This window comes from Pinus tabuliformis, chromosome 7 (assembly GCF_031772625.1).
Source record: "Pinus tabuliformis cultivar Carrire ecotype Pingquan chromosome 7, CPIR1, whole genome shotgun sequence".
NCBI lineage: Eukaryota > Viridiplantae > Streptophyta > Pinopsida > Pinales > Pinaceae > Pinus > Pinus tabuliformis.
In genome coordinates, this window is record NC_142293.1 from 765,723,814 (window position 1) to 765,748,053 (window position 24,240).

Below are 24,240 nucleotides of genomic sequence, written 5' to 3' on the forward strand. Positions count from 1 at the left end.
ACATAAAATTTACTTGTTTTCAATCACAAACAACATAAGAGAACCTTGCACATGAAGCAATAGACAAGCATGTGTTTTTAAATCTGTAAATGAAATTAGCACAGCAAAACTAACATTCAGATACAGATCAAGTTGGTATCAGAGAAAAGGTTTATTTGCTTGATTGCTTGAGATTTGTGCAAGGAGAATTAGCAGTGTGCAAGTTTATGTGATGGCAGCTTCAACAAGTGATGTCTCTAATCTCTCTTCCTTAACTAGATTGTTTTGTGAAGAGATGTTGCAGGAATTTTTCATCATGAGAGATATGGTGCAAGAGGTGATTGAAGATAGGAAGGAGAACAATATACTTCAAGAGCAGTTGATGGCCATGAAGGAGGAGAAGCGGGAGCTTCTTGAAAAGATGCATGAGATGGAGATTTTACTCCATGATGCCAAAGACACCCTAGTCAAGTATGTGCAAGAACATGAGGTATGCAATACAATTTTATCTTCAATTTCCTCTCAAAATGAATGAATGGTTCTTTTTAAAGACACATTAGAGGAATAGGGTCCAAATTATTGATGAAGATGGGCTATTAAGGTAAAGGGATAGGCACACATGCACAAGGCATAGTTGAGCCAATTGTTGTTGAGGAAAGGCCTAGGTATTTGGGTCTTGGTTATGGACAACATGATGGAGAATGCTCTAAAACCAAGGAGTCACGTGAAGTTCCAAGAAGTACTTTTTTTTTAAGCTCATCACCTCAAGCTTGTAAATTTTTTGTTCGTGAGGAATGCAAATGTTTTATACCCACTTTGCAAGAAAATTCTCATAAGCATGCAAACAATGGTTTCAATGAACAAGAGGATGTTAAAAGATCTAAGGTTATTAACACCATTTTCGGTATTCCAAAGAGAACTACTATGTCTTAAAATTCACCTCCTCAAGAAGGCAACAAAGGTGAATGTTCAAGGTATAAATATGCCTTTAATCAATTTTCTTTTGATTATGTTGAACATGGTAAATCTTCATTTAAGAAATGGAGAAAAAGTTCATGTTCCTTTTTGTGGTTTGAATAACCATAATGTTTCAAGATGTTGGAAGAAAATGGCCACATACAAGAAACTTTCAAAGCAAAAGCGACAAAAAACCAAAGGTCCATTGGATAATGGAAACCATGTTGCAAAGAAGATGTAATTGTTTTGCACTCATTTCCATAAGCAAGGTCATCTCATAGAAAAATGTTGGACTTTGCATCCAACAACTCATCCATGACATGTGAAGAAGGTGGAGAGAGACTTTGGAAAGGATGGAAAAGGAGATTCCATAATTGATGTGGGTCAAGATGATTCACAAGATGATGTGCAGCTGCAAGAATCACCATTGAAATGGTTTGGTAAAAGGTGGATTGATTTCTTATCCAAATAAGGCTTGCATTTCTTTTGTTGATAGATGCAATTATTTGCCTTAAAAATGCATTTCTTTGCCTTATGAATGCATTACTTTTCTGTTGAAAGTATGCTGCAATTTGTATGATGCATGATATTGAAAGTGGAGTTTTGGTTGACTCACTTCAATGTAGCAAAGAAGGCATTTTGTGGTTACAAGTTTGTATGTGAATGCATTTCTTTTGAAATAATTCTTGTTGTTGCATAATTTTGCCATGAAGGTGTGTGAAAGTTGGGTATGTTACTCATTTCATTTGCAGTAAAATTTGGTATTCTTGTTGTTGCATAATTTCGCCATGAAGGTGTGTGAAAGTTGGGTATGTTACTTACCTCATTTGCAGGAAAATTTGGCATTCTTGTTGTTGCATAATTTCGCCATGAAGGTGTGTGAAAGTTGGGTATGTTACTCACTTCATTTGCAGAAAATTTTGGCATTCTTGTTGTTGCATAATTTCGCCAAGAAGGTGTGTGAAAGTAGTGTATGTTACTCACTTCATTTGCAGCAAATTTGTCAATTTAGCTCTTATATACCCATACATGTTTTTGGGCTTATTGTACTTGTGTTTGTACTTGAGGGAGAGTTGAAAAATTGTATACATGCATGGGAGTTTGTGTGTGTGAACAATGAAACTAGTAGCATGCATGAGTGATAGACTTGTATTGGTCGATTGCTTTGTTAACATGTATGATTGACAACTTGAGAATTTTCATTGTGTTTGGATACATGCATGAGTGTCGACTTGTGTCGATTGTTGTCGCATGTATGTCATATCGACTGGGAAGAGTTGATTTTATCTCCGAAGATGAAAGGGAGATTTTGACAGATTATTGCATGAGGATGTGGAATTCTTGTTGTTTATGCAAAGAATCGTCAAGTTGTTGTACATGTTTATGTTTTAGCTCTTAAGTTAAGTCAATTGTTGGGGCATGTTTATCGACTTATGATTGATTGATGATGTTTTTTCGATTTGTGTTTAATCGATATTTTTTACACCAAGATCCAAGAGTACATGGCGATGTTACATGTTGTGACAATTGTTTCTTTGAAGGAGCAAAAGAAGAGGTCGTCGATTTACAATTTCTTGCATAATGTGTTTTTCCATTTAATGGGTGTTTCTTGTGACAAGATGTTACAAGATGGTGGAAGGTCCATTCTTGAGCAAGATGCTCATGCTTAGACTTCATTCTCAAAATCATGACATGAGCAGCATGTTGAACTGAAGGGCGATAGAGGCAAGAAGAAAAAAGTGGAAGAAATGCCAAAAAAAATCAGCCATTGTAGATCGTTGTATGTGTTGACCCCAAGATTCTCAGTGAGAAGGCTATCAGTTTGTATAAGTTTTCCAAGCACCAAGGGATCGATGTGGTACAGAAAATGTATTTTTCAGCCAACAAATGTCCAACAAGTGTTGGATTGGGTCAACAGAAAAGGGAGAATAGTGGTTGAGGGACATAGCCATTTGCAATTCAATGCATGTCAGTATACCAAAGTGGTTGTCATGGAGATTTATTCAAGTAGAATCAGTTGATAGAACTTGGGATGTGTTTAACTCTCATCAGATAACCAACTTTTGTGGGTCCAAAAGCTCATCAATGGGAAGGAGTGATCGAAATCTGGATTAGGGGCCAAAATTTGCTAAAAAATGAAAGTGTCCAGAACCGCTCGAAACCTGAATTAATGTGTCAGTCTAATCAAGATGATCGCAATGCAATTTGTTTCACTGAAAAATAAGTCCGAATGAAGGAGAAAAGGCATGTTGTTCGTTTTCCTAAACAACTAAAAAATTGCAGAACAAGACAAAATGATGACATGGCAGTACAGTCAGCATGATGGGAATCTTCTTCAGTTTTTTCCCAATGAGGTTGTGACAAGTGTCACTTCAGGATTCACCAGTTTGGTTGTGTGAAGGTGAAATTGCCCAATGTCCTCCAAGGTGGAATTATGGGTTCATGGTGAATATTATGTGGAAATTGTATTTTTTTATGTATGTATATATATATATATATATATATATATATATATATATATATATATATATATATATTATTTTATATGATTTTATTATCATACATTATATTATAATTATTATATATTTTATATTTAAACTTTATAAATTCCAAATCCGAACGACATCAACGGAAAAATATTCAATGGCGCATTTAAATTTCATATGGTATAGTCAAAGTCCAAGCAACGAATATATTTGGGCGGCAAAATGTATTAGGTACGAGCAGAGAGCGGGTCGAACCTGTGACCTCCCCTCCCAACTCCATCGCATTACCAATGAACCAACTAAGGGACTTGTTTAATGGTGGTCCCAACACGTTACTTAAGCCTACAATGTTTATTGACGGCAAAAGCGGAGGGAGCCAGCCCCGCGGGCCAGCTCCCTCACCATACGACCAAACGATGTAACCCATGGCCAGTGCTAACGGGTAAGCGCGATTAGTGTGCCACTAATATCGTTTAAAACTTAATTAATCCATTTTTAATTTGGTTGTGGTTTTGGAGGCGTGCCAAATTCAGCAGGATTGCCAATTTTAGCAGTGCTAACTAGAGTCTTCTCTAGTTTTAGCGGAGTTTCCTAGGGAAACATTGAATGAAGCATATATTGAGAAATTTTCAACCAAATGGAGCTTAAAAAGAGGTGTTCTTGGCTAATTTTGACATTTTGAACTCATTGGTGCAGGTTGCAGAGGCAATAAGACTTCTATAGGTGATTTTGCCACAGGAAAGTTCAGGGAAGCCTAGGGCCACCAGGGAAGGAGGTCATGCCCAGATCAGCCATAGTTAGTCTTCAGAGATCTAATAGTCATTTTTTGGGTTTTTGGGTCCTCTGAAAACAATTGAATAGGTTTTATGAGCAATGGGACACTTCTATATGTGATTTTTTCCACATTGAAGTTTTATGAAGCCTATGGCCACCAGGGAGGAGGTCATACCTAGAAAAACTATGGTCCATTTGTAGAGTTTGGAGAGTCATATTAGGGGTTTTGGGATGTTCTGAGTCCACTGAAGCAGATTTCAGGAGCTTAGGAGCATTGTAAACTATATTTTTTTCCTTTTTGAGAAAATACAAAGGCCCAAGCCATGGAAGTTGGACCAAGGAGATGTAGCCCAGGAGGGGTGAACTCCTTTATCAAAACACTGTGTTGAGTGTTTTTCTTGATGGTTTTTTGTTCATTTTCTTATTGTTGTTCAATACTTACTTTCATGCTATTATTCTCATGATTTCACATAAAACTTCACATAAAATTTACCTGTTTCCAATCACAAACAACATAAGAGAACCCTGCACATGAAGCAATAGACAAGCATGTGTTTTTAAATCTATAAATGAAATTATCACAACAAAACTAACATTCAGATACATATCATACCAACTTGATATGTTTTTGTATGATTAGTTTTGTTGTGCTAATAACAATTACAAATTTATAAATATGTGCATGCTTATTTCTCCTTGTGTTGAGGTTTTATTAGCTGTTTGTGCATACAATCAAGTAAATTTCCTTAAGTTTTTAAAGACATTCATGAGAAAAATAGCTCCAGAAAGAAGTATTGAACAACAAACATGTACAGTGCAACAAGCCATCAAAGAGACACATTAACACACTGTTTTGATGAAGGAGTTCACCCCTCCTAGGCTACATCTACTTGGTCCATCTTCCATGGCTTGGGCCTCTGTATTAGCTCAATGTGGCAAAAATTATGTTTGAAAAGCTCTATGGCTCTTGATACCTACACCAATGTGTTCAAAATGTACAAATTAGCCAAGAACACCTCTTTCTGAGCTCAATTTGGTCAAAAATTGCTCAAGATATGTTTCATTCAATTTTTCCCTAGGAAACCCCTCTAAATCTGGAGGAGACTCCAGTTAGCACCGCCAGAATTGTCAGTCCCGCCGAATTTTGTGCACCACCAAAACTGCCGCCAACATAAACTTTAGATTAATTAAATTTAAGCATGATTAGTGGCACTAATCACGCTTATCTGTTTAGCGATGGCCCAAGGTTTTATCACATGGTCGTATGGTGAGGGAGCTGGCCCGCAGCATTGGCTCCCTCTGCTCCCATCATTGGCTCCATTATTGGCATTAAATAAAGGTTGGTGGCCATCATTTTAATAAACCCATGCTTGGTTCATTGGTAAAGCAATGGAGTTGGGAGGGGGAGGTCATGGGTTCGATTCGCCCTCCGCTCGTCGCTTCATATATTTTATCACCTTTTAACTTTGTGCCATTAATATTTCGATGTCTATTGAATATAGCTCGGAACTAACCATACCACATCACGTTTAAATGCAATTGTTTATATATATGCGGATTTGTAACAATTCAAAATTAATAATATTTATATATAATATATATAAGAATTATAATATAATATATGATATTTAAATCATATATATATAATACAATTTCCACATAATATTCATCGTGAATCCATAATTCTACCTTGGAGGACATTGGGCAATTTCATCTTCACACAACCAAACTGAAGAATCCTGAAGTGACACTTGTCACAACCTCATTGAGAAAAAACTAAAAAAGATTCCCATCATGCTGACTCTATTGCCATGTCATCATTTTGTCCTATTTTGCAATTTTTTTCGCTGTTTAGGAAAACAAACAACAAGCCTTTTCTCCTTCATCCGGATTCGGTTTTTAGTGAAATGAATTGTGTTGTGATCGCCTTGACGAGACAAACGTATTCGTAGAGGTTTCGAGCCAATATGAGAACTTTTATTTTTGAGTTAAACACTGAGCACCTGATCATTTACATTTTATGCATGTTTTTTTTTAATATATGTGGTTCACGGACCCTAGAGATCAGTGACTACTACGTCCACAAAATATTTCTACGAGGCAGATCCACCTGAAGGGATCACTTCCTACTGGTTCAACCACGAACCCTGGCCCCGAGGGTGTCGAGAGAACTGAACTCGTGACTTATCAATAGAAAAGATGTTTTAACGACAAGGAATTGACCAATTGAGATAACCCTTGGGGCTACATATTATGTATGTTGTGAGTGAATATTTGTAATTCAATTCATGGGCATGTAGTTGTCATAAAATTTTGAGAACCCATACTAGTTATTTTGTTACATTATTTTAATTTTACTATGCATATATTTCTTTTCATTCAAGTCCTTCTCAGGAGCTCTCCTTGCTTGTGTTATGGGGAAAATTTCCTTTTGAGGGATATAATTTGAAATCCCTATTCATGGATACCTATCATTTGGTTAGGAATGATGGGTGATGGTACCATAAACATTGAACCTTGTTTCTTCAGGGATAAAGTGGCAGGTCCCTTGAATTAAATCCCTCCTAAGATCTTTAATGCAACCTCCTCCACTTTAAATATGAATTCAAGCTAACCTTTCACTAAAAAGTGAAACTTCAATATATATCCTAATATTGGCTTCCATCCTTCATTGATCAACACCTTGAAGCTACTCTTAAACATATATTGATCATAAACATGGTAGGCCAAAGCTCTATTTTCCTCATTTACTACCTTACGCATTTTATTATCTTCTCCTAAAACTAGGCTTACCTCATTGCTTATGCTTGAGGTGCTTATTACCTTTCATCCCTTAGGTGGTGCATACCATTGCTTTACGCTTCACTCTTCTTTCCATGCCCCTTACACCCTTAGTTGCATGTAAATAACTTTTCAAACCATTCCCTCTTTGCAATTCTCTTTACAAGGAAGGGTTTAAGTGATGTTTCCCTTTCATTGATTTCCCAAAGTGATTGATGGAGTCTTACATTTTCCTTGATCTCCCAAAAGAGATGAAGGAATATTTCTAAAAACTATAGATGCTTTAATCTTTGACCTGCCACTTTCTAAATAACATGATTTGGCTAGCTAGAAGTTTAATGCCAATGGATATGAGCCATCAACATTATTAAGACCCAACTTGATGGATATCCTTTCTGACTTAAATCTATTACCTAGGTTATTTTTCAAATATTGGAAGTATGTGCCAAATCCTTGTAAGCCCCCTATCAAAGTCATCCTCTAAGAATTTAATACACAAAGGACCCATGAAAAATATAACCAATCTTTTACGGATCACTAGAAAAGTCAACTTTTATCTCTAATAAACTTTAAGTGCATGTTAATAAATCTGCATAACTCTAAACTTTCATAACCACAACTCTAACTCTAACTCTTTCATCTATATTTCTCATAAAAGTCACCCTTTAACAAAAGTCTCACACACAATGTAAATAACTATATAAAAAATAAATCACTTTTGTGTCTTGGCTAGAAGAGTAGGCGACCCCATAGCGGACGTCTCGGCTCTTGTTGAGGCATAAGTTTCCTGCTATTGTGCGGCTTGCAGGCGGTTGCACGTAGCCTAGGTTTATAGTGGCAGCCAGTTAGATTTGATCCTGGGTCTGTTCAGGATAACTCTCACCAGTTACCGATTATCCTAGATTTAAAAAAAAATAAAAAATAAAAAAATAATTACAAAATACACCATTATATAATCTATCTATACATACTTGATTGAAAGTTAATTAAAGAATATTTAAAAGATAAATATGATTAAAAGTAACTTAAGGAGCCCCAATATTTGAAAATGTAAATAACTATATAAAAAATAAATCACTTACATATAATAATTACAAAGTAAGCCATAATACAATCCATCTATGCTTACCTGGTTGAAGATTAATTAAGGAATATTTAAAAGATAAATATGATTAAAAGTGACGTGAAGGAGCTTTAAAAAATAAGGAATTGATTGAAAATAAATTAAAGAATATTAAAAAGATAAATAATTATACTAATATAATGCATGGTAAATTTTAATTAAAAAAAATTAAAAGGTTAATTAAAGAAAAGTTATATAATCATTTACCATATGAATCATCTTATAATAATATACTATTATTATTATAACTTCCTTAATATATAATATATAAATGATACTTAATTGATTAGTTAAAATTTAAAATGAAATGTACCACATTAAAACTTTAATACAATAAATTTTAGCTATGTAAATTATATAAAATTATAAAGATTTATTATAATTATAAATACATGTTAAACGGTGATCAAAGAATAATATATGTTAGATTTGAAATTTTTGTGATCAAAGAATAATATATGTTAGATTTGAAATTTTTGTGATCTATATTGTCAATAAATGTTTTTTTAAATTAATCATATTATTAAAATCTGATCACTTTTGGAATAAACTAATATAATTTATCCTCTAAATCTTAACCATCCTCTAAATCTTAACCATTCAAACTAGGAAAAAAATACCAATTATTTGTTACATTTAAAATATATGTAAAACTTTCATTAAAAAAATTGATACACGCCAAAATTACGCATTACGCATGATCTTTATTTATGTAACCTAAGGAATAAATACGTGGCAAGCAATATATACAGATCACTGAATAGCAGACATATACATATAAATGAAAAATGATAAGGCAGTGAACACACTATACCGGGATATATTACATTAAAAACTACGCCACAACTTATTATTCTGGGCTGATAACTTTCAATTTCTTGTAAATAAAGAAAGAGATCTGGAGGATCTCTTGATAGCAACTGATAACTGCGTTTACAATATTTTACAATATTTCAACTTGGGTGATAATAAGTGGTCATGAAATCTATGCGCTTTGTGGAGCACCATACGATGGGGCCAGGGAAATCAGATAAAAAATTTGAATAATTAAACTCAATTTTACTTTGAAAGTTGCAGATGAAATTTGAATAATTAAACTCAATTTTACTTTGAAAGTTGCAGATGTGTTTTTTAAATTGACTTAATTTTATAGGTTAATTTTTTCCGTGTAAGGTTATAAAGTTTGATCTTAGATTTTTGTGATTTATATTGGTGGAGATTGTTTTTCGGATTAATCACATCGTTAAGTGTGATTAATTGGAAAGACAATCTTTAATCAATTTTAGTTTTTGGGACAGTTAGGTTGGATGGTTGTAATCTTATATAAGAGATATAAACTATGTAGTTTGAGGTTTAATTTTTTTTTATTAATTTTATAAACGTTCTTTGAAGTGTATATATTTACTTACAAATTACAATAATAGTGGTCAAAATTCTTTAAAAAATTATAATTATAATAATAGGAGTCCAAATATACTAAGCAGTATATACTAATTAGTTTACTGTCTTTCTATCTTCTCCATTAAATATCACTTTATTCTCATCCAACGAAACAATTTCTCTTAAAAAAAACAGTGAGAGTACATGATGCTTAACTTTTTTTAATTAACTCACTGTACCAATCTGATAAAAAAAACAAATTCCCTTCCAAAAACATGATGCTTAACTTCTGATACTCAAAAAACAAATTCTCTTCTAAAACAGTGAGTGTACGTGATGCTTAGCCTTTTTTACATGGTTCACTGTACCAATCTGATGCTAACTAATTCCACTAACAAAATCTACCAGCTACTCCTTACTTCCACAAACAACATCTACTCTGTAGTTCCACAAACAACATCTCTACTTCGAGGAGTCAAAATAGATAATCCCATTACAGACAAACATGACAAAACAGGAAATTTAAACCAAGTGGCAAGGAAAACAACAGACCATCCCCAGCTCACAACCTACCAGCTTGACACATGATGTATTGTTCTGCCCTAATGTCTCTAACGTATGTAGAAGTGCCCACTCAGTTTAAGTCCGGTGTTCATTGTTGGTTGTTTTAAGAAAGTGGGACCTTCAGACAATTGATCAGGGGTGACTGTTTGTGCTGAGATAAAGGCCCTGGCTTATATAAGTTCATCATTTGTGTTTAATTGGGTAAGCGACTCACTAGATCCCGCAAGTCCTTCTGCTTCAAACATATTGTAAGGAGGGTCATCAAATAGCAGAGAGCAGGCAAGTCAAAAGCTGCTTGAATTTCTACAATGGCACGCATTTCTTTCAAGCCCAGGCTGCAAGCCCTCTTTCTGTTATGGCTTTTCACATCCTGCCCCTTGTTTGCTGCAGGTAAGTGGGCTTGTATTCTTCTGTTCTTAATTGCTTGCTTTTGATGTATCCCTCAAGGATCAGGGTACTCTGCCCCTGGGGTGTAAGCAGATTGGTAAAGTGCTGTTTACTCCTGGGCTATGTCACCAAGTAGGAACCCAGAGGATTGGGTGGGTATGTTCCTGCAAGATTTTCTGACCATTAACTCAATTGTATTACTTTGGACTTTTTTCTGCAGGAGCAAGGCATGCTAGGATCCTCAAATCACAGGTTCAAATTCTTATCATGGCAGTCTGATCTATGTGTCTGTGTAAGGTTTTTTGAAGAGTAAAACTCTATGAATTGTTGTTGTGGTTGCGGGAGGGCAAAGGCTATGGTGTATAGCTAAACCTTCAGCTTATGAGAGTGACTTGCTGGTGAATATCAACTATGCATGTTCCCAGTCTGGAGTAGACTGCTCAGTGCTGCAGAATGGAAATCCATGCTATTACCCCAATACTCCAGTATCACATGCAGTTGTTGCAATGAATTTGTACTTCCAACACTATGGACGCAATTACTGGAATTGCTACTTCAACAACACTGGACTTGTGGTACTCACCGATCCAAGTAAGTATTATTCTTTAATGCCAAAAGCCATGCCAGTTTTTCTCTGAATAACTTACCATAGATTTTGCCTCTGTAAGGATCTGCAGATCTCTACCACACAGATTGTAGAGCACTATGTCTCTTGCCATAATCATTCTACATATGTACATTCATAATTCTTGGTAGCTACAACAGAGGATATTCTATCAATATTGGTCAGTTCCTTTGTTGAGTATTGTAACTCATTGAGAGTGTTTTTTTGGTGTGCAGGTTATGGAAACTGTGAATATATATCGCAGTGAGTGATGAGTGAGAGATTGTTACAGAAGCTTTGAGATTGGTTATATCCAGCATCTCCAATAAATAAATTTCAGCAGATTGGGATTCCAAATAAAGAAATTCAACAATAGTGATTTTAATGTGTTTACAAAGATAAACCAGAGATTTTTTCCAAAAATCTTGAAGTGCATTATCAGCATTTAGCATCTCCAGTAAGGAAATCCAACGATAATGCTATTGATATGTTTACAAAGAAATACAGTATTTCTATATGGGTCGTTTGGTGAGTATTATTGTTTTTGACTGCGTAAATTATGTAAAGCTGAGTGGTTCTTTAAGAATATTTTATTTTCCTGCATAAAGTGTATAAAGCAAAAGTGATTCCTGGATATTTTTGCCATTTCCATTCAGTTTCAAATTATGTCTTTAGCTTGAGACATTTCAGGGCTATAATTATTAAAATTTATTTTTTAATTATTATTTATTTGTAAGAATGAAACCTTCAAACAAAATGTGTAAAATGAGTATTCTAAATTAATGTTTAAATTATTTCTTAAATTTTTATAAAGTTAAGAAAAATGTTATAATTTTTAATAATTTTACATTATTTTAAATAAGTTGATTTGATTTTATATCAGTGTGATACAGAACGGAGTATAAACATGGTTAGCTAAGCTTTATCAAAATGGAGATTAGATCTAGTCAAACAAAATGTCCCAACATATATATAAAAAAGATATATATATATATAAAGAGGGGTAATTCTTGGAAGAATTGTGACATATGAAAATCTAAGTTGACACAACAAAGTATTAAGGAGTATAGCTAAGAAAACATACGAAAATGAAAACAAATTCAATAAGACGATTTAAAGGAGCATATGAGAAAAGACATATATATATATATATATATATAAAGAGGGGTAATTCTTGGAAGAATTGTGACATATGAAAATCTAAGTTGACACAACAAAGTATTAAGGAGTATAGCTAAGGAAACATACGAAAATGAAAACAAATTCAATAAGACGATTTAAAGGAGCATATGAGAAAGACTTAATTAAGAGGAGACCATTTTTTCTTTTGCTTTCTAGGGTCACTACTTCACTAATTCATTTTCATTGATATTTGGATTGGAGCTTATACCTCTAGAGGTAGAGGTGTTCAGGAGCTCCATTATTTCCTTCTTTTTATCAGATGCTTCACCATATAATTTGATGTTAAGACCAAAGGAAACATAATAAAAATGGTAAATTAGGCCTCCAATCTTTGAATCCTATCAACAGATTCAGGCTCATAGACTTTCTGGTTTTCCAAGGTAATAGCTACTAGTGTTTTGGCTAACTAGTAGAATTCCATTGCCTTGAAAACCTTGGTATCTCGTGATTGAGAAAACCTAGAATCTTGAATGTAACACACCTTTTTAAGGCAATGGGATGTCTAGACTCGACCACAAAAGTTATTTTATGGAGATGGAGTTATCAAAATTCATCTTCCTTAAACCAACTTAAAACTCTTTTTGGACATCATTCTCATCTTCAACTCATCGAGATCTTTCCAATGTAATAAATTTCATCCAAATTCGAGCATTGGATCCAAAGTTGTGTCCCTCTAAAGGAGACCTTTCTTTGAGCCACATCAACATCCATACCATTGTTGCATGGAAGATGCATGACAGTCCTTTGCCCCTATGTTGCCATCGTACAATGCTATATTAGCAATACATGGTTGGCAAATGGTAGCCCCTTGTCCATGTGTTACCACCACATAATGCCACATCCATAGATAGACATGTTAGCATATTCACAACCAAATCTGCGAAAATTTTCATACCCCATTTTCAAAATTTCTGGATCTCCACTAACTTGGATTTCCAACCTTTCGAATATATCCGAAATCACGATTCCATTTTCTCACTCTAGTGGATTTTCGAAATCTCCTAGATTTATGCTCAGTGAACAATGAATATCTGAATCTAGGAAAACTCCAAAGTCTCTTTTTACATAAAGCTATATTTTCATATTTCCGCTATCCAGAACATCCACTAGCCCGCGTTATCATCTCCATGGTAGATGCCACCTCGACATTATTGCACCTCTAATCCACATCAACATATCACCGTGTTAGCCTTGGTCCACATGGATCAAACTCCCACTCATACAGATACAGAAAAACACATAAACAATATTTTTCCAGAGTTCCAAATCTTGGACTCCCAGTGTCCATGTCACCTCCACCACATGGGTTCCACATCAGTTGCCATATCATCTTCCTAGCTCTTATGTGCCATGTTAGCACACCATGGTAGCATGCCACATCATCAATAAATTTCCATATTCCCATGTTAGTAGAGACATGTCAGCCACCATGTTAGTAGCCATGTTAACCATAACATGGCAGTGGCCACATCATCTCCCCTAGCCCACATCCCAACCTGTAGTCTTTCCATGGGATCTCCACATGTGCCACCTAGCTAGTATCTAGATCCAAGTTTTCCCATTAATAACCTTTATAATAAATTTGAATGTCCTTCCTTCTACCCTTGACAAACTTTGATTGCTCAAATGCTTGGCCCATTCCAATTTCTCTTCTGGAGATTCTCCCAAGTTAAATTCTTATTTTTCCATACAAGCCATACAAAACCAATAATTTTTATGGGCACTAGTTTTCCAGAACTTATAAAATTCACATACCTCCACATCGTGTGTTTTAGGTAGACAAATCGTTTGATATATATCTACCACGACAACACAATTTGTTGCCATCTTACCCTGCCATGTAATCCTATCATCAGCATGTGCTTTGCCCGCACCATACCACTTCAGATCCTTTCAAGTCTGAGACCACTCCCTCGCCAGATTATACACCAAACCCAACTCCTAAGCAGTGCACCATATAGGGAACTAACCATTCCATGCAGATATAAGATGGTTCCAATAGAATATACCATAGTTATGAAGACGCCAGATCAGTGCCTCAGTGAAGGTGATAGAATGACTAATACCCAATATGAAATCATGACCGATAAATGTCTGGTGCCCCGCACCAAGAACCTAACATAAATTCTATAAGACACATTGATGGTACTTCCGGAAACTACGCCAAATAGCTGACCCCGTAGAAGTTCCAATCTGATTCCGACGAAACCATTTAGCAAAATCAAGATCCTTTAAATATTTATGCTTCACTAAATTACTCCAGATGCCTTACCATCTCCAACTTTAAATGTGAACACAAAGAGAGAATACTTATAAGTGTAGATCTCTTCAACAATTACTGTCATATTTTGCGTTGCCAACAGACTTTCGTATAAATTGGCTTTGAGTCCTTTGAAGAAATATCATTTTTTTAGTTGGTGCTTGTAAGGTTCTAAGGGTGGATAAATAAATAGAATCGAGTTCTTTTGGCATTCTGATGGGATTTGTCTTGTTAGTTGGAATGTGGTTTTTCTAAGGTTCTAGTTGGATGATGTTATGAAATAAAGAAATAAAGGAGAAGTTGGCATTCCATCGATAGAGATAACAAGGAGCTCAAGAAATCATGATGAGTAGGAGAGGCATGTCAATTAAATAATGAAGGTTCGACTGACGCATTGTAACATATTCCAGTTTTAGTGCATTTTTTGTTGAACTGACTCCCTTTATTTGTTGAGCCTTTATTTTTTTGCTAAGACTATGGCAAGACTTGATGATTTGTTAGAGTTATTAAGCACTCTAATTTGGTCTACTATTGAAGACATGGTGAAAATCAACAAAGCCTCTCTTGCTGAAATTAGAATCTATCTGGAAGATGAACATGAAAAGGTCGAATTTCTGCAACTCAAATCTCAACTCCAAAAAGATGAGTTATAACAGAAGAGATGAAATTCTGAATTGGTTTTTGTTTAGAATAATTCTCTGTTTGAGTTTGTGATAGACTCTCATCAACTACCAGAAAGTGATCAAATTAGTGAATTTGAGATTGATTTAGATCTAGTGCCCACTTCAAGAGCAAATTTCTTGAAAATGCAAATGTTTAGATTTCTCTTCCTAAACCCATCATCAAACCTTGGGAAGAAGTTCTTCATAAAAAGAACAGAACTAGTATTCGATATGAAAAGGATGTTTTCTTTCATATTCTAGACTATTCTAAGCCCATCCAGTTTCAAAGTGTTGGGTTTCTTCAAGGCAGTTCATCTTCACCTGTTCCAAAAACTACTCCTCATCAACATTCACAACAAATTGTCAAATGCCAACACTATAATCGAGTTGGCCATGTGAAAGATCATTGTTTTGATCTTCACCTATGTGAGCATTGTCATAAAAATACTCATCACTCAAACAAATGCTTCGAAAACCAACCTCATGTAAGAACGAAGATTCACCTTAGATGGATCACTTCTTGGCAATGGGCTTCAATGGCCAAGAAGATATTTCAATCATACCACATAATTTGTTCTCAATTATTTACATATCTTGCAATTGAAATTTCTTTATCTTCTCACCTTATATCTGACAGGGGGGGAATTGATGGTCATCTACAAGCTTCAAAGATACATCAAGTGAGCCTAAGCCACAGCCTAAGCCTACTACTTGGGCCTAGACCTAGAGTCATCCATACCCAGATTCATAGTTGTATCCAAAGACAAAGCGATGCCCCATGAGCATGCCTTTGGTTGGTGGCCTTCCTTAAACCACAATTGGGTAAGACCTCAATGGCCTCCCTTTTCCAATAATTAGGGAGCACTTCCTCTAGCAGAAGACTTTAGATTCTAGCCTGATTTGGAATTGTTCCAGGAACTATACCGAGCATTCCAGTGTTGGTGATCAGCCTTAAATCACCACTGGTTGAGACCTTGAATTCTCTGACCTTTATACCATCATTTCAGAGAGAACAATCAACCAATTATTGCCATGTGTTTTTTTCCATTTTTTGTATTTCAACTCTTTTCTTGGACTCATATATACCCCTTCAAATTAAGGGGGGAATGTTTGACACCTATTCTGCTAAGGGTTATGGTGTGGAACATGAATAGCCATTGGAGTCCAAGAGACCACTTGGAATATGAAAACCAAGAGTCATAATATATTCTATAAATATGTATATGTTTGTGAATAAAATGGATTCCATGTTTTCCCTAAGTTTTATACATTATTTTTGTGTTGTTTAACACATCTCATTCTCTTAGAAATAACACTCCATATGAAATGTGGTATGGTCACATTCCTTTCGTGAGACATATTAGGGCCTTGATTCATAGGGTGAAAACAAACAAGTTTATGTAAGGAGCCATAAGTGCATCTCCTTGGAGTAATCAAATACCATCAAGGCATGTCATCTTTACGATGAGGTAAACAAGAAGTGCATTCTTTATAGAGATGTATTTTTTCTAGAATCTTCAAAGAATGAAAAAATTGTCGAGTGGTAACTTGATCATCTAGATGGATTCACCCATGTAAACACATATAAAAATTTGATGATGAGATTCCACATATTGAAGAGGGGATCGTTATCATGGATCAATCTCTAGAATCTCATTTCAAAATATTGTCTCCGCTTCATGAAGTTTTGATAACTTCGTCAAATCAAGAAGTTCATTGTTGGATTTTGTTATTGAGAGGATTAAAAGGATGAACCTTCATATAAATGTAGTAGAATTTAAATTAGTGGAGCAACCTAGACCATATTAGAAATGTCCACCAATGTGGCTCATAAAGACACTTGAAAGTGTTCATCCTAATGTGGTCAAAAAGATAAGAATCAAAGGTTCCACCAGACAAAGTGGAGGTGATGCAGATAATTCAAATTTAGGTGATGTATGATGATATGAATGTTTCATATGATTTTGAATTGAATTTTTCTACCAACTTCCAACCAAATTCCTTTGAAGAAGTTGTTTATCGTGATGAGTGGAAAGAATTCATGGAGGAGGATGATTCTCTAATCAAGAATGGGAGTTGGAAGTTGGTGGATCATCCATTTATAACCAAGCCAATTGGCTACAAGTGGGCCTAAGGATGTTCTCAAGAACATATCCAAATCATATGGCTCACTTGATAATCACAAAGTAAGGCTCATGGAAAAAGTATTAACATTCCATCCCTTGTAAAACATTTAGTCAAGACAAAGCATCATGTATGTTTGGAAGACACTAAGATCCTTGTGAAGCAGGATCACTACTATAGATGTCATGTAAGGGAAGAATTAGAAATTAGCAAGCACCCAAATAACCTAAATAGAGATGGTGGCCTAGAGGTAAGTAATAATTGGCTCCCCTTGATGAGCCAAGAAATGACCCTAAACAATTAGATTTGATTCATATTTTTGTCCCTTCTTCTTATTCTTCTTAACTTTTGTTCTTTGTTTCCCTTCCCCAATTCTTCTTGGATTTCCTTCTTATTTTCTTTATTTTTTCGGTTTCTTGTTCAATGTCTCCCTGTTGATTTTTTTCCCTGGTTCCTTTCCCTTCTTCCTTATCTTATTATTTATTCTTTTGCTTTCCTTTTGATGGTTTTGTCCCTCTTGTTCTTTTGTATTTTTCTTATTCTCTTCTTGTAGATTTTCTTCCTTTTATGGTTTATTTTTCTTCTTTCTCCCTAATGCATTAGAATTCTTTCTCCCATGTTTGTCTCCTCTTATTTTTCTTTGTGTCTAGTTTCAAGCCCTTTATCCCACTTATTTTCTTTCTTCCTTTAGTTTTTTATTTATTTCATTTTTCTTGATTAACCTTTTCTTTTTTCTTTTTCTTTGACATAGTTTTCTCTATTTTTCTTCTTGTGTGCCTTTTTTTTAATTAATTTGCGTTATTTCAAAATAATAGATTAGATCAAACTTCTCGGTGTTGATAAGCACAGTACATCACAATACCTCTATTATATCCCTAGAATAACTACCTACCCCAACCTTAGCTACTTACTAGGGTAAAGAACCTAGGAATAATCATGAATCTCTCCTAGGGTCATTTTTCCTTTTATCTTGCATACATCTATCCACCCTATGGAATTGTCAGGATCAGTTGAAGATGGTACAATACTTAATTTTTCATGAGTCAATTCTAATTCCTGGATTTTTACATATGTCGTTGCCTCCTTATCACTATCTGAGTGATCTAGTTCATGAAAACGCTTATGTCTACTTATTGTTGAAGTTAGAACCATAGTTTTGTATCCTACGGCTCCATTCGAGGGGTGAAGCCTAGCAACCAAAGTGTGAGATGGTGTTGCATGTGTCTAAACTATAGTTGAAGGACTCTATTTATCTGTAGTAGGTTTTTAGGGTTGAGGGTTTTCTAGTTTGTTTTCTAAATATTTCTTAGATTCCTTGAAACTTTGGGATCCTTCCATCCCCGAGGTTTATTCTTGGCAACTGAAGGAGAAGGGTGCCCCTAAGAAAAGAGCGGGCATTTTGCAGGTGCCATGATTGTTAGCAAAGTCTACACGGAAACTTGTATTTTCATAATCCAACAACTACGTAAAATTTAAGATGTTCCAGTGGAGAAGGAATTTATCAGGTAGTGACCTCGTAAGATCTACTTCAAGGCATATGCAGGGGAATGTAGCAATTCCCTTCTCTAGAATTTCTCTATCTACTTTAACGAAATAATTGATTGAATTTCCCACTTCAGCTAAAGTATTTGGATGAATCATGTGAAGGGGCATATTTGGAAGCCTAACCCAAATGGGTGTGGGTAGCGATGACATGGAAAGAGGGTTAAATAAATTAAAATAAGGCTTTAGAGAAAGCCCAGCTTGACCCCAAAACTAGGGTCTTTCATAAAAAACCCTCTAATAATCCTAGATACTTTTAAAATTCACCACAAAGAAACCTTTTAAGCAAAGGAACAACTATGCATTTGGTGTCCATGTGTGATGAACCAAATTCCAAAGCATAGTTGTTGAAGTCCAAAACCCATTGAACCTGCAAATAACATCATGGCTCATAAAATCTAGTCTACATTGATAGATGATAGAATCCTCTATACAAAAATCTGGGCTTCACATGATTGGCCCACAATGAAAGCAGACCCTGAGGGTTCTTTATGTGTCATAGGGCTAGATCCCAACTTGAGGGCATCCTTGAAAGACAAACTTAGAAGTAGAAGGTGCACCACCGCCAATGGTACAATCATTCAAGCTTGCAACTAAAGAGATTGAAGAATCCTTGGTAATACCATAACAACTGAGTAAATAATCATCCTATGTTTATTTTCCTTCATGTAGAAGCCATGTACAACCAACATGGATTCATGTATTTTCTTGAAGTTTGATAGCATGTGTAGTGTAACGTCTCCTCCCACATTTACCCAAATTCACAATCTCGCCAGGGTAAACATGAGATGAGTGTCACTCTGACATGACCCGACTTCCAAGTTCGATTTAAAGAAGTGGGGCCTATAAATTGAACACTTACTGACATCCCACGGGGGCTACAAATCACTCAGGAGCTAGACAACTACCCCAGGTGATCAATCCCTCATTTTCAACCCTTTTTCTTTGATCTAATTCCATAACCGCACCCTTAACATTGCATCCATGTGGTTGGAAGCTTATAACCACACTCACGGGCTTGTATCCATGTGGTTATGACCCAAATCCTCTAGTTCTGTGCATGCGGTTCTGGGATCTAAGACACTTTTTCAGGCTAGCTTCTAGACCACTGGTTAGAACTTCCCATAACTTTCCAAAAGCATAGAAAAGATGAAAAAAATGATAACCATTCAAACTCAAGCAAAAACTTGACCTATACATGCCTAATCCATGATAGACATTTCGTCAAACATATGGTAAACATGTAAGCTACAGGTCATGAATACATGTTTGATCATAAAGTGATGCTCTTCATCCAAGAATCACCAAGAAGGCTCTAAGCCTTCTCTAGCTAGTTGCAATAACACTTGTTAGCCCATACATTCATCAATCATTCAATAACTTATCAAAACATGACAAGAACCATAGATAGCATGCAACATACAAACAACATATAAACAACAAATAACTAGCGTAGAAACCATGGAAAGTTAGCCATAATGTCAACATGATAATTGGTACAAGGGCTTCTAAATCACAATAAGAAAATAGCTCTTATTAACATAGGAAAAATCCAACCAAGTCAGGGACTTCCATGTACCACTCGACCATAGATTAGCTCTCTTTCAACCAGTCACTCTCGTGCCATATTCTAAGCATGAATGTGGTATCTCATGGGTTAAACCAAAACAAAACCAAACCAAGGCTTCCAAAGGTCAAACCACCTCAACCCTCAACCACAGTGATTCCACCTCTACGGCTTGGAAATCACTAACATCAACTAGATCGGTCTCTACCCAAGTTGTCCAGGGCTTCAGGAACTACTAACTCAACCCATAGCCTTCTGGGGCTCCATATCGTTTGTTCCAACCACTGCTATAGGAACTAGTAACTCAAGCCACCAAGGGCTCTAGAGCGTTTGTCCCAATCTTCGACTCCAGGAACTAGTAACTCAACCTAAATTGTTCCAGGGCTTCCAAAGTGTTTGTTTCAACCCACATCCATAAGGAACCTGAGCACTAATTAGAAAAAAAGTGGGAAACCCACAACACCATGGCTATCCAGGGAATGGAAAGGCAAGGTTGAAACCACTATCAATTCAGGCAAATATCCATGTTAATGACAACACATAACCACGGATTCAAATTCATATACCATGCATCCAAAAATCAGCAAGGAAATCACACATGAAACCTGTTACTTGCAAAGTATCCCTATCATAGTTGTTGATCCAACTGTTCACTTGCGCTTTGTTTCTTTCATTTTCTTTCTTTCTCCAATCAAAGTGAATACTAGAGAGCTCCAAGCATGCTCCAAGAATGATCTAAGTGTGCAAGAGTATGAGAGAATGAGAGAATGAATGAAAAGATCCAAAATTGAACTAATAAAAGTTGTGAATTGATTCTCTGATGCATTTTTATCATTGAGGCCTCCTTTGTTTCTTTATTTTCCTTCATTTTTCCTCTAATTTCCCTTGCATGCAATTTTTTGTCTCTTCACCTTCCTTTTGTCATACTTTCCTTTATTTTCATAATTAAATCCCAACTATTGCCTCTTGCATTTTCCAATGTCTTTGCCAATTTCCATATCCATTATTAATCGACAAGTGATGCCCACTATAATGTTTTTCCCAACATTTAGCTTGGAATATGTGTCCCATGACCTTGGTCTTATTTTGCCTTTATTATCCTTTATTACATGAAACTTTAACCTAGGGTTGTTAAAAACCCCTCCCCCTTGGGGGAACACCATCCTCAGTGTTTAATGATGCTTATAACTGGAAAAATTTCTACCCATGGAGGTTTACAACACAGCTCGATGCAGCATTTACAACATACCAAACTACTGAAACCATGAACACCATACTTCTCATTGGAGCTTTATAACACAACTTGATGCAGTATCTACAACATACTTCTTATTGGAGCTTTATAAAATAACTCATTGCATAATATACAATACACATATGCATATATAATCATAAACAAAAACACATATATCAAACACATCTTCTCAACCAGTAAATAAGGAAGGATACAAAACCCGCATTTGATCAACCATCTCCCATGTAGCTTCATCGAGCCCAAATTTCTTCCATTGCACTTTAACTTGCTCGATTGTTCAGTTCTGGAGCATGATCTATTTCCATTGCAAAATAAACTGAGGTTCTAACTAGAATGCTCCCTCTAGTTTTACCTACAATACAGACCAATCAATCACATGATCAACATCCTAGACATGTCTCTTAAGTAATGAAACATTGAAAACATCATGTACTTTCATTATTGGCAGCAGTGCAAGTCAATAGGCCACTGATTCAATCCTCTCAAGGATCTCAAAAGGCCAAGAATATTGAGGTTCTAGCTTGGCACATGACCCAATCCTCAAGGAGCTCCTCTTGGGCTTGATGCACAAGTACACATGCTCCCCAACCTAAAACTCCTTGGATGCTCTATAATGATTTGCATAATTCTTTTTCTTGTCCTATATTGCCTTTAAGTTCCTTTTAATATCCTTCATTTCCTACTCCATCTCAGCCAAGATGTCTAGTCCAATCAGTACTCTGTTCACCGAATCACTCTAGTTGATAGGAGTATTACAACTCTACCCATAAATAGCCTCAAATGGACTCATCCTAGAGGATTCCTGATACCCATTTTTATATGCAAACTCTACCAGTGGAAGATACTCCTCCCACTTCCATTTTTTATGCATGATATACATCCTTAGCATATACTCAATCATCTTGTTGACCCTCTTTGTTTGTCCATTTTTCTACAATGATAAGTTGTATTGAAACCAAATATGTCCCCAAGCCTGCAAACAAATCCTTCCAAAACTTGGAAGTGAACTTGGCATCTCTGTGTGATATTATCTTCTAGGAATACCATGAAAACTCACTATCTCCCTGATGAATATATGAGCTACCTCACTAGATGAATTAGTAGACTTCACTGCAATGAAGTGAGCTACCTTACTCAACCTTTCAACCACAACCATGATGGAATCATGTTGTCTCGATGTCCTCAGCAAACATGTAATGAAGTCCATGGAAATGACCTCCCATTTCCATTATCGAATTTGAATCGGTTGTAATAAACAAGTTGGATGCTTACACTTTGCTTTTACCTACTTAGATTCTAAACATCTCACAACAAACACAACCACCTCTTTCTTCAAGTTCGGCCAATGATAGAAATTCTTAACTGTTGTCAATGTCTTTTGATATCCTGGGTGACATGAATACACTTGACATGAAACTCCCACAAGATAAGCTTCTTGAGCTCACTATTATCTAGCACATAAATATTGTTCCTAAATATGACCAAGCCCTATATTGTGAGGTGGTACTCCTCATCCCTATCACCTTCACCTTGTTGTTGTAATCTGTTAGAAAATCAGAAAGGCAAAAATATTTTCTTATGTTGATAATTACTTGTGATATTCTTGTATTTTTATTTACTTTCTTTATGTTCTTCTTTTATATTATTTTCATCAAGCAATCATAAAATCAAAACATGAAGATCAACGACACCAGATGTAGACACTCAGCCAGGGCTCAAACCCCTCTCTAGGGGAAAACCCAGACTAACTCTTCCACTAATCAAATTGAGATAGACCAAGACCTTAAACCTAAAAGACCTTCCTCCTCCACCAAATCAACCTTCCAAGATTATTCAACAAACTTCAATAGTCTCTTCTTGTCCAATTGCTTCATCCCAGCAACAATCCAGAATTTTAATCCCCAGCTTCGAGAATTTCGGCCCTATTGCAAATCTAAAATTTCGGCAACTTCAGAATTTCACGTGTGAGAGTAGAGAGAGAATATTCAATTTCCTTTTGCTTAACAAATAATTCCTTCTCCTTCGATAGTATTTTCTTCCTCTTCCTTGAATTTCGCACCCTTTTTCTTCACTAACAACTATCGATTGATTTTTTTTTGTATTTGCTTCAAATGAGGTCCAGTCGCTGCCTTTATATAGTGGTTTCTTCCTCTCAATTAGGATGACTTGTCCAAGTTGAGGCTAACTTGGTGGAGGAGGCCTAGAAGACCTATTTTACATCAAAATGAATTTCTTTATTGACTCAACAAGCCCAAGAAGGGTCTATTACATTATGACAAGGACAAGGACTCTTGACACAAACCCTAGAAGCCTACAATATAGAATTTGACCTATTAACCATTGACCCAGGCATGAAACCCATGCTTTAATAAGTCAATTTATTTTATAATAATAAAAAAAATTCTTTGTTTTGACAAATACATTATATCATGACTTCAAATACAATTATGAAGACCGACAGTAGTTACATTTTTTCAACACTCCCTCTTAACTAGGGAGGTATTCATAATTACATATAAAGAGGTACATGGAAGATTTCAAAAAGATATACTCTATGAAGAGTCACAACACACAGTGCTACATATTAGATACCTGACCAGGGTGCTTTAAGCG

The 24,240-nt window shown here is 35.6% G+C and overlaps 1 protein-coding gene across 1 annotated transcript; it reads left to right on the top strand.

The window, feature by feature from the left end:
- Window positions 1-10,352: 10,352 nt before the first annotated feature.
- Window positions 10,353-11,669, top strand: LOC149249801 (major pollen allergen Ole e 10-like). Its single transcript, XM_089453479.1, has 3 exons — window positions 10,353-10,434; window positions 10,777-11,022; window positions 11,272-11,669. Exons 1-3 carry the CDS (start codon window positions 10,353-10,355, stop codon window positions 11,301-11,303), a joined length of 360 nt encoding a protein of 119 aa, XP_089309605.1. The 3' UTR covers window positions 11,304-11,669.
- The last annotated feature ends 12,571 nt before the right edge of the window (window positions 11,670-24,240 follow it).

What these genes read in the sequence shown, in the direction of transcription:
- LOC149249801 (XM_089453479.1), top strand. Translation starts at nt 10,353, where the DNA reads ATGGCACGCATTTCTTTCAAGCCCAGGCTGCAAGCCCTCTTTCTGTTA. An exon ending in CTGCCCCTTGTTTGCTGCAG is followed by an intron (nt 10,435 to 10,776) that starts GTAAGTGGGCTT and finishes TGGTTGCGGGAG; the next exon opens with GGCAAAGGCTATGGTGTATA. An exon ending in TGTGGTACTCACCGATCCAA is followed by an intron (nt 11,023 to 11,271) that starts GTAAGTATTATT and finishes TTTGGTGTGCAG; the next exon opens with GTTATGGAAACTGTGAATAT.